An 11,825-nucleotide genomic window follows, 5' to 3' on the forward strand; every position below is an offset into this window, starting at 1 on the left:
AATTGTTAACACTGCAGTACCTCTGATTCAGGAACATAACTTTCTGGCAGAGCTGTGAGATTGATATGCGTCTGAATCCTCACACAAGTAAGTTTTTTTTGGGTAAGTAACTCCAGTATCTCCAAGCTGAAGGATCAGATAGATTATCACTTAAAGGAATAGCTTGCATTTGAAATACCACTTTGCCATCAACTGAAGTTTACATGCGGAGCACAGATTGGCTTTGGGTAATTCACCAAATGTTAAATGCCATAACCAGCTGCTTGCCCATATACATCAATGTTAAGGTTCTGGGCTATTCTATTTTAAGTTGAAACTTTACCCAGACATAAGGTATGGTTTTGCTTTTGGATTTGCAAAGTATAAGGGGTTGAGCTAAATGTGAGATTAGATGCCTGTGCAGTAAACTGGAGGCAGCAGTCTTTGTATTACTGCAAAGGGAGAAGCTTTGTTACATATCCAGTGTCAGTCAATTAAACCTGCAACGATGCACTGAAGAAAATGAAGCTCAACGGGCATATTCTTTAGTCACAACTAAAACCTAGTACGCCTTTTTAAATTATTGCAAATTTTTTATTCAAACACAGTTTATGGGAAAATATACAGTATCCAATCGTAGGTATCTTGGGGTTTACTGTATGTAGAATGTTCAATCACTTGCATGTGAAATTTAGCATACATTTCATGTGTGATTTTAACCATGAACAACCTTATGAACAACCTTGGTATTTACCTTTTTAAGCTCACTTGTTTCTCCATCTTCAAGTTTGAATCTTCTCTGCTTTTATAGAGCTTAAGTAAAATAACCCATATGTATTTACTGTGAAATTCTACTTTTGTAAAAGTTTCCTGTACTTGTGGACAGTGACTGTTTACTCTTGTGTAGCTGGTTTATAGCATGTCTAAGGTAGTAGGCATTAAAGATGACAAGGTCTTATGAATCTGCTGGAGATCAAAACTACAGAAGACAACCTTTAAACTTGGAAAGAACCTTTTGTCCTGTGCAGCACCAGTCAGGGAACTGGGCTATACAGTATATCCGAGATGCTGTGGTACATGCAAAATATCTGTAAGATGTTAACTAAATAAAATACTGAAGTGTTGACTACACGTGTTTATTTTTATAGAGAACTTTCTCTGCATACTACATTTATTTACATTTGCATTTTATTGCTAGTGTTTTTGCTTAACTTTCTCTCTTATACAATGACATTTAGAGATGAACTCTTTCCATGGCCAGTTTTTAAACTGCGGTAATTTGCACAACCAAAAATACTCTAGCTTTGGCAATGTTTTATTTAAATATCAACATCAAACAACTTTGAATTTCTGATATTGGCTTTTTATTAGATTTTTTTTTTTTGGTTTACATGAAATGCACTCAATTTTACAAAAATAAAGACTGATTTAAATCTACAAACACACTTTTCCATTGGATTGCTTGGAATTCCCCAGTAACAAAATATTTACTTTTTTTTAACCATTACAGTATTACTGATAAACACAGATTAAACAAAAACTTAACAAGTATAACATGTTCTCATATATACACTATATGCAATTTTATTTTTGGTTACAGTGGGAACTTTTGAGTATCAGACAGTCCAAACTGCAAGAATCTGTCATCGGACGCAACATTTGAAATGTTACTGTAGCTAAAGTAACTATTGTTTAAAGTTGTATGACTTAAGGGTTTCAATGCGCAAGGCAACTGGGCCATTAAAGGAAAAGCCCAAGTAGAATGTTACATTTTCATTTGTATCAGACACTGAAGCTGAATACAGTGGGAGAACTCTGATCTTGGTATTCTTGCAGACGCCCCGTACAAAAACACTACCTTTCTCTGTCCATCCTTTAACACGTTTCAACAGCTTGGTAATTTCTGGTTTTTCCCAAACTTCACCACTGAGCCACTTCAATCTCCTTTCATTTAGAGTGCCACTGAGGAATTTTTCAAGCTTGCTTCTGTGAATGAACCTGTCAAGCCCTTTTCCTTGTCCTAAGTAAAAGTGAGTGAAGATTCGCTTTTTTCTTGGAGGTACATTTTTTATTTTTATTTCATGCAGGTCTTTCAAAGTGTCGATTGCTGATGTCAGGATTTTATTTTTATGTTGACTAGGTGCCATGTCTTGTGATTCATCAGGCCAAAACAATAAAGAAAGCAGAAAAAAGGCACTGGCAGGAGACCTGTTGTTTTTCTCGCTATAGAGCTGCAGACTAAGTTCTTGAAGTTTCTGTAGAGTAACAAGCTTTGGAGAACGAGGTAAAGCACATCCTAGTGCAATCTGACAGCATATGTAGTTCACCAGGTCTATGGGGTCTAGCTGTAGGTCCTCGGGATACATGCTAATTATTTGTTCCAATTTTTCCCCTGATCTTTTAGTTTTGTGATCGGTCAGTAAAGAAAGGATGGTAGTAATGTTGCCACCGCCAAGTTGGTAGATACGCATGCGTCTCATTAATTGAGTTAAACCCTCTGGATTCACTAAATCCAGTTTGTGGGTATCTGATTTGAATGAAGTATCACTGAAAAACCATGCATAGACAGAGGTTTTTCTTAGCAGCCATTTCCGGGGATTGTATATGTGTTCCTGCTCTTTACTTTTTTCTTCTTCTTCTTCTTCACTTTTATCAGTTTGAAAGTAACTCAGATCTTCAGAAATCCATTCAAGAGCCTCACATAAGCTTTTCTGTAGACCTTTCAAACGGCTGTGTAATTTGTGCCAAGGCTTTTTTACTTCTTCTGGAATGTGATCTGTAAGCAGGTAGTGCAGCAACTCTGAATGTCCACTTTCATTTGAAAACACATTAACTGACGAAATGAGCTGCAAAAGACGACAACCAACATCTATTTCCCCAAAATAGGCAGAGTTATTAATAAAATCACCTTCTGATTTAGCTTCTTTTTCAGAAGCTCTGAAGCATTCTGTTGCCTTTAGTGCAATTCCAATTATCTCGACAGTATTTTCAGCTGTTGCTTCCTCTTTGACCAGTAAATCATATTTAACATTGAACCATTTCTTATAAACCTGACCTTCTGTGTGCAAAATGAAAGAGTCATGCGGCAGGTGTGATTTTGCTACTTCTGCCCAATGTTTGGCCTCCTCAAATTTTTCATGTGTGTAATGTAGCCGTGCAAGTTGTTGTGCAAAGAATGGATCCTTACCAAAACTTGTATAAGCGACTTTCAAAAGAGCCATAGCTTTGGTTGGGTTTTCTTCTTCATCGCATACATGCTCAATAAGCGGGGAAAAGAAGCTATCAGTGTTGTCTCCCTTGCTTCTTTTGTAACGCCTTATGAAGAGATTCCTAATGAACTTCATAAAGTCATCTCTGCCAAACCTGTGTTCGAAAAGCAACTTTTCCTGAAGAAGATCCATTGCAATTGCACTCTGTTGCTTGTTACTTGAGAGTTGGTGCAAAATTTCCTTGGCAACTAAGGGATGAATTATACGTATTGAAGAGATGTAGGTTGGATTCTCTGTCAAATGAACAAATACAAGTCTTGCCTGTTCACTTAATTGGCTTTCAAAGTGATGCTGTCGAACTTTATCATTTTGTACTCCTAACCCCAAAAAAGCTTCACAGTGAGATACTGGGATGTAGGAGTTCTGCACGTAACAATTGAGTAATGCAACATACCCGATTAGGCGAGTTACAGGAGATAAATGATCTATATCTTGTAGCAAATGTTCCACAAAGTCTTTAATGTACTGTTCCTCAAATTCTTCACTCATTAAAACAAAAGTCAGGATGAACTGTGGTTCGTACTGTTGTTCAAGGTTCCTACGTTTTTGAGCAAACAATTTCTTTTCCTTCTCAGTCAGTTTGTGTGTGACAGCAACTGTTTGTAATGGTAGGGCCCGGTACATCTTTTCAGGATCATTAGATCTTTTACAGCTCAACAGAATAAAGCATAATGTTGATGGATTGATCTTCATAGAGGCAATGGCATTTGCTAATTCGTGCCTCACATCATCAAGGTATTCTTCATCACAGTCTTCCACCAACAAGAGAACTGGAAGACAATTATTTCTGTCCTTTTCCTCGTATTCTCGCAACTGGATGGCATGCTCACAGACTGTTGTAACAGGGTAAGAAGGTTTTACAACTGCGCATCTCAGATCCCCTCTGAAGTTCCAAAGCAGCTGTCGTGCAACAGTGCTTCCACCACTGCCTGGATGATGGTATATGTTGATTCTTTCCACAGATTTTTTCGGTGGATTCCATTTTAAAATGTCATCTAAAATTTTTGCTACATCTCTGTATGCATCACGAAGAATGATTTCACCACAATGTGTGTTGTCTGCTAGCCAAAAATGTTCCCAGCGTACTTTTCCTCCTTGATAAAAATACCTTTCAGTATTTTTGATAAAGTCCTCATCAACACTTTTGATATCATCACATTGATCAACACTCAGTATTTCCAGGGAAAACTTTCTTTCTTCCTCAACACTTTTGAGTGAACACAACCCCTTGTTAAAGACCCTTAAATGTTTGGTTGTCCGTGTCTGAATGGGCTGTATGCTTTGGACTGTTTCATCTACATGGCTCATTTTCATTCCAACTATGCTTGCAAAATTAAGTGTTTCAGGGCTGCAAGAAGCCTGTGCTTGACTGGCCCACTTGGTATAATTTTCCTTTGATTCTGAAATGGAAACTATATAGTCATTGCCATTCATTTCAACATAAAATTCATGGAAAGTATGAACAAGTGGCTGTTCAACAGGAGACATCAAAAGAAAAATGACAACAAACGAGCCCGTTGGAAGAATTTCATTGCAAATCATCGATATTGCCTTTCTTAGGTGTTTTTTCTTGGTTTTGATCCATGTCATTTCATCACAGGAATTTTCATCACCAAGGTAATCACTGCGCCCATTGCAGAATATCCAACTGGTTTGCTCAAACAAGTGCAAGTGCTTTATAAACTCACTGGTGCTCAGCCCACTTTCGTTGGTGTAATCCTGCAAGAAGTGCAGGCTGGCTGCATGGTGCTGCTCATACTGACTACACAATCCAGATGATTTCGAATCTGGGTCAAAATCAAATACACAGAAGATATTCATGTTCAGTAAAAAGTTGATACACTCCAAACTGTCAGCTTCCCATTTGTTTGTGACAAGAATGTACCTTATGGAATTATCTATACATTTCTTGCCGCAAGTTAAAAGCAGAGTCAGCTTTCTTCCCAGATCTTCAGAATTCAGTGATGGATTTTGATGACTTGTGGATTCTGCTTCTTCCCTTCTCTTGTCCCTGTCTGGCATACCAAGAATAAACGCAACCTTATCTTCTTCACTGATTGGTTCTGTCTTGGCCCCAACTCTGCGATAGACTGTTTTCTTGTCAAGTTCAATCTTATTTGATTTTTCATTAAATTTAGGTAGACAAACTGAGTATACTTTACCTCGCACGGTCTTTACTGTGGGTACAATATCTACCTCAATCACCCAGCGTTTTAATTGGCTGTCTCTGTGAATGACTTCTGTGAACTTTGGCAGCCTTATACAGAGCCGCGCTTCTTCTTTTTCAGAAGGGGTCTTGAAACATCTCTCTATGTAATCCAATGCATCAACATAGAAGTCTCTGTCATTCACAGGTACACCAATTATTTCTCCATGTACATGACTAGTATTTTCCACACTGTCCATGACACCAAAGTGTATTGTGCCGTTTGTACGAACATTCATACAACCACAGGCAAATCTGAGAACCTCGTTTGCAAACTTTGCTTGCAATTTAGTTCTATCTAACAGTGCAGCAGTGGCAAAAGACTTATACTCATGACAGGGTGTGATTCGGTCTATGATTCCTGATTCTGGCTGTAGGACTGTGTGCTGCACATATTTAAAGTCTATGTCCTCTGTATCAAATGGCCGAGGGTTACAGTCTCTCTTACATGATGACTCACTGCCAGTTTTTGTTTTTTCTATACTGCTCTCTTCCTTTGCAGGACCTGGTTCCTTCACCATGCTCATATTCTGATTCTTCTTTTCTGCTTGTGGTTTTTTATTTTCAGCAGGGGAATCCTTTGCTTCTTTCTTCTGGAGCTCATTGCTTTGTGTCTCGTGCTGTTGTAGAGATTTTAACAGTTCATTTCTTTTATTCAAAAGAAGCTCGATTTGACCAGGTTTCATACCAGTCTCGTCTTTCAGAAAGTCTTTTGTTATCCCCATGAGAACTGGCCCTGTAACTTCATCTTCATAAAGTTTCTGTATGTATTGTTCTTTCAATCCTACTGATTCCAACCAGGACTTCACATGGTTTTCAGTCCATTTCTCAAGTGGCAGAACTTTGAACTCTAAATTAAAAAAGGAAAATTATGTTGCTCATGAATGGCTTCTTGCAAGAATTTGCAATGTTTCCGCTAACTATAGACCATAATCTATTTACAAGCATCATCTAACCCTATTTGAAAGATTTTTCATATTATCAAATCAAATTATGTATATAGCGCCTTTCATACAAAGCACTATATAATACAAAGAAAAGAAAATCACAATAAAATACATTTGTATAAGGATCCCAAGGTGTGTCACACACACACACAAAACTGCCAAGTTAGCCATTGCACTAAAAAAGTCTAATAAAAAATAAGTTTAAAACAGCAATTAAATATATTTTTAAACTATATATATAGATAGATAGACAGACAGATAGATAGATAGATAGATACACACATACAAAACATTAGGAACACCTGCTTTTTCCATGAAATAGACTGATGAGGTGAATCCAGGTGAAAGCTATGATCCCTTATTGTAACCTGTTAAATCCACTTCAATCAGTGTAGGGGAGACAGGTTAAAAAAGGATTTTTAAGCCGTGACACAACTGAGACATGGATTGTGTATGTGTGCCATTCAGAGGGTAAACAGGCAAGGCAAAAGATTTAAGTGCCTTTGAACGGGGTATGGTAGTAGGTGCCAGGCGTGCCGGTTTGAATGTGTCAAGAACTGCAACGCTGCTGGGTTTTTCATGCTTGAAGTTTCGTGTGTGTATCAAGGATGGTCCACCACCCTAAGGACATCCAGCCAATGGCAGGCCAGTGATCAAAAACGGCTCATTGATGAAAGAGGCCAAAGGAGGCTGACACGAATTGTGCAGAGCAACAGACGGGCTACAGTTAGTCAACTGACAGTCCAGTACAACATTGGTGCCGAAAGACCCATAAACGAATGCACAACTCGTGTACCTTGACACGAATGGGGTATGGCAGCCGACGACCTAACAGAGTTCCACTTCTTTGAGCAAAACACAAGAAACTGCGGTTGCAGTGGGCTAAGGAACGAAAACATTGGACACTGGAGGATTGGAAAAGCATTGTCTAGTCTGATGAATCGCGGTTCCTGCTGTTTCACGCTGATGGGAGAACTAGGGTATGGAGAAAACCACATGAGTACATGCATCCATCATGCCGCGTGTCAACATTGCAGGCTGCTGGTGGTGGTGTGATGGTGTGGGGTGTGTTTTCATGGCACACATTGGGCCCCTTGATAAAAGTGGAGCAACATTTGAATGCCACAGGATATCTGAACATCATTGCCAATCAGGTGCATCCCTTCATGGTAGCAGTGTATCCATCTGCTAATGGATTTTTTCAGCAGGATAATGCCCCATGCCCAGTCACCAGATCTCAATCCAATTGAGCATCTGTGGGATGAGATGGAACGAGCTATTCAGAGTAAAGATCCACTACCAGCCAACTTGACACAACTGTGGGAAGCATTGGAGTCAACATGGGCCAGCATCCCTGTGGAACGCTTTCGGCACCTTGTAGAGTCCATGCCCCGACGAATTGAGGCTGTTCTGAGGGCAAAAGGGGTGCAACTCAATATCGGGAAGGTGTTCCTAATGTTTTGTTTTTTTATTTAAAATTTGAATTAAATAAAGGCAAAAATGAAAATGCAATTTGGATTGTAAAATAGGAACACTAAGATGGAAAAGCTATTTTCTTGTTTTTTATTTTGAAACATTATTGATAGCTGTATTAAGATTCAGGTGTAGATTTTATCAGGGCACCACAGAAGCAGCATGTTGAAATGAGCTCTGTGAATACTTACCCATTTTTGAAGCGCAGAATACTACTCACAATGAAGATTGGGGTGACCTATATGTTTACATATCCTACCTAAAAAAGAAAATCAGATTATAATGTTGTTTAAATGTATGAATTATGTTCAAATTTCTAATGAACTGGTAATTTGTAATTTTACGGATTAAATAAAAAATATATAACATTTTCTTCAGTTGTTATTATGAATAGTGGGTGCAGAGCAGCATTGCTCTGCTATTACACAGGCTGTGAGGTATCACGCAGCAAGTCGCATGTAAAATTGGATCCATTCCAATCAATTACATGAAACTTGATACATAATATTCTGTATAATATAATATTCGTGATCACAAATTAAGTTATCTCAGGATCTCGAGAAAAATTTCCTGAGAATTTGTCACCATATAGATATTTTATATTAAAGTTACAAACAGGGAGCACGTTTGCTAATCACATTTGCGTTTTACTTATTTTGATGTAACTGTATTAATTTTTCCTTTATTTACTTTATATATTTTGCACTTTATTTTATGTGAGCACTTGTATTTGTATGTCTGCTATCCCATCTTGTAATTAGGAGTTGTTTTGTTCTTTCCTAAAGTCTGAATTATTATTATTATTATTATTATTATTATTAACAATAATGTATTTTTTTTGTAAGTTTTATTTTCCAACCAAGCAGATATGACTTTGACACTGGAACTATTTTTGTTAGAGGGAAGCAGAATGTCGGTTCACTTTGTTTTGACTATTCAGTTTGGTACTGTATGCCAAATAACGATAATAAAAAATGTTTAAAAAGTACTTTGAACACGAATTGCTTCTGAAGTGCCCTTTATCAAAACTCTGCTTGGCAAATACGTCTTTACTGAAGAACAACAAATTGTATAAGGTAAAAATAATAAATAACAATAACTCGAAACAAACCATGCAGCTACTTCACAATAACTTAAGACCCTGAATGCATCTCGGGCAGAAAAGCAAGTATAGCTACAAAGTTGTGCGTGGTGATGCGCTGTAACTGGGCTTGCGGTGGTGGGGTTGCGCTGTACTGGGTCAATCAGTGATGAACGCGCTGTGGTGGCTTCGGGGTAATGTCCTGTTACCACGTCCTACAGAAATAATAATGTTACGTTGACGTAATCGTCTCCAAGGTGGTGCAAAGCTTTTGGCCATGTATGTAAATTATGTTCGAGTACATAGTGCATACCGCTTCTGTGTGTCCGGGTGCAGACTAGCTGTTCCGCCCCGTCTGTCTCGGGCTTAAGAAGGTGAAACCGTATTGAGAGGCTTTTATTTCTGTGTAGTTCTGCAGCACTGTGGTTACGGGGAGATAGTGAGCAACAAGCAGACAGAAACGAGCCACAAAACGACTGGTCCATCCTTCAGTGTTTGAAACTTTATATAAAACACGTCACATTTCAAAACGGTTAACACATTAATAATAAAATTAACAACGTACATGTAATTAAAGACTGATCTTAAAAACAAAATGAATCGTTTTATGTTGTACATCAATATGCTACACCAAAAAAAAAAAAAAAAATCGGGCACCGCCCTTTATAATTTTGAAAATACAGATTCTATTCTAAATGAACAATTTATGTAACATTGTTGGTATTTGATTTGATCCCCTGATGTTAAAATGTCTCTTTTTGTATGCAATCTGATGTTTGTTTTTTTTTTTTCATTTTAGTGGAGGGCGGCGGATCACGATATCTAAGTTAACAAGACGCAACCACACAAGCAACGTTCTGGAACAATCAATCGTACCACCGATCACTGGAAACGAATAATCAGGTTAAAACGCGCTATCATCACTTACATTTAAAAATACAATTAACCATGTATTTCCCATATAGGAGAACAAATCTACATATTACACACTGTACTGTTAATTAAGAACATGCAGAAATGTAACAGTATGTTGACGTTTGTATTTTATTGTATGCATCTTAATTGAATATAGAAACAGTTCCTGCATGTGATGGCATATTATTATTATTATTATTATTATTATTAGTCTTAATTATTCTACATTATTTCCTACTGTCAGATTGCAATTTAATAAGAGCAGCATTTCCGTACCTTGCGTTTACACAGCAGGGTCTCGTTTGCACAGGTTGCTTTGATAAAGAAGGGCGGAGTTATGCAGAGTTTGAAGTTCACAGAGATTGCAATAAATCACAGTTGTGGCGTGTTCGGATTAAGTACTTTACCAATATATTGTAGATAATCCGACAATTGGGTTCCCGACCTGCCTATATGTATCACAAGGCAAATGAGTGAAGAGTAATTCTGTAATGTTTTTATCTTAGTTTTGGAAGGACATGCGGATAGGATAGTGCAGACGGTGCTATCTAGTCTATACCATTTTATCATCATAAAATATCACACGGAAATGTTTTTTTTTTTTTTTTGGCTACATCAATTATCTTCATATTTGGCGCACAGCTGTCTTCTATGAATGTTTGCTCTTATCCGCCCTGATCAAACACATTAACTATCCCATTATGAGATTCCTTTCCCTCACAGAACGCACCCGGGACCCCATGCTAGTTGATTTATTTGTTCCTATTTCCATTTATTTGTGTGGTTTCACGGCAGCCGCCTTTTGTTTTGATCTACAGCTATATTGACTTGACTAACACCAAGTACTTTGTACAGCCATTGAAGTTAACTCTTTGTAGCTGGTTATAAATCACACAGCAATCTCTATACATCCCCTTTTCTGGAAAGCTGCATTTAGCTCAAAGATCATGTTTTAATATAAACTGTACACTGCATATAGTAATGAAAAACAGTGGTCTCAGAAGCTGTCATTGATCTACACACCGTTATAACGAATGGCGCACGTTTTATTTTTGTCTCATTTAAAACGGCATTAAATTAACCAAACCAGGCTCAGATGCCACAGCCATTCATCATTTCTATTCAATTACAGTAATTGCTGTTTCCTGGATACAGACATCTGTATACACTAATAATGAATAGTGCTGGAAGAGTGTGTGACTAGAAGAAACATCGAATATTTAAACAAGGGCTTTTTTTTGTTAGTTTTCCTTTTTTGAAATTAGTTTGTACAACAAATGTATTATACAAACATCTTTATATATCGATACAATTGTTTTTTTGTTAAGATATCAATAATAATAATAATAATAATAATAATAATAATATTTTTTATCTTTCATTTGCACGAACTGAACCAGAGATACTGCCCCCTAGTTATATCCTGGCATTCACCGAGCCAAAACAATAAAAAGGCGCGACTGCCGAGAAACGAAACTTAAGAGGGAAATGACTTCCCTTACGGCTGAAGAGCTGTGACTGTTGTATTTCTCAGCATAGCGTATGTTAAACTAGCTGAAGTACCGGGTGTTGCCAGGGGAAATGCAATATTTCAGCACTCCATGCATGACAAATTGTGGAACGGTAGCCTCAGGGTTTCCTAGAAGATACCGATCTTGGGATCTATCGAGACACATTTTATGCACTTAAAAACGACCTGTAATAGTGTTTCTGGAGTTAAAGTTACAATAACAAACTAACTAGGCAGACTGTCACTCACTGTAAAGATTAAACTAAATATAAAAAATACCCCAAAACAATAATGAATCTAGAACTACCAGTGATTATATATTTTAAAAAGTATGTAAGTATATAAAGTATATATTAATTTTCAACTGATGAAAACACATTACCTGTCTGGAGGTGCGCAGACCCGTGAGAGTGGAGTAGTGCGTGACGCTGGCAGCTCTTATGGG

At 37.5% G+C, this 11,825-nt stretch overlaps 1 protein-coding gene across 1 annotated transcript; it reads right to left on the reverse strand.

Annotated features, from left to right (window-relative positions):
- Nucleotides 1–1,341: 1,341 nt before the first annotated feature.
- On the reverse strand, nucleotides 1,342–8,069 carry LOC121296266 (sterile alpha motif domain-containing protein 9-like). The gene is made up of 2 exons (XM_041221606.1): nucleotides 8,066–8,069; nucleotides 1,342–6,304 (listed from the first exon to the last, which is right to left on the reverse strand). Exons 1-2 carry the CDS (start codon nucleotides 8,067–8,069, stop codon nucleotides 1,665–1,667), a joined length of 4,644 nt encoding a protein of 1,547 aa, XP_041077540.1. The 3' UTR covers nucleotides 1,342–1,664.
- Nucleotides 8,070–11,825: the final 3,756 nt, after the last annotated feature.

The sequence above is a fragment of the Polyodon spathula genome, chromosome 21, assembly GCF_017654505.1.
Source record: "Polyodon spathula isolate WHYD16114869_AA chromosome 21, ASM1765450v1, whole genome shotgun sequence".
NCBI classification, from domain to species: Eukaryota; Metazoa; Chordata; class Actinopteri; order Acipenseriformes; family Polyodontidae; genus Polyodon; species Polyodon spathula.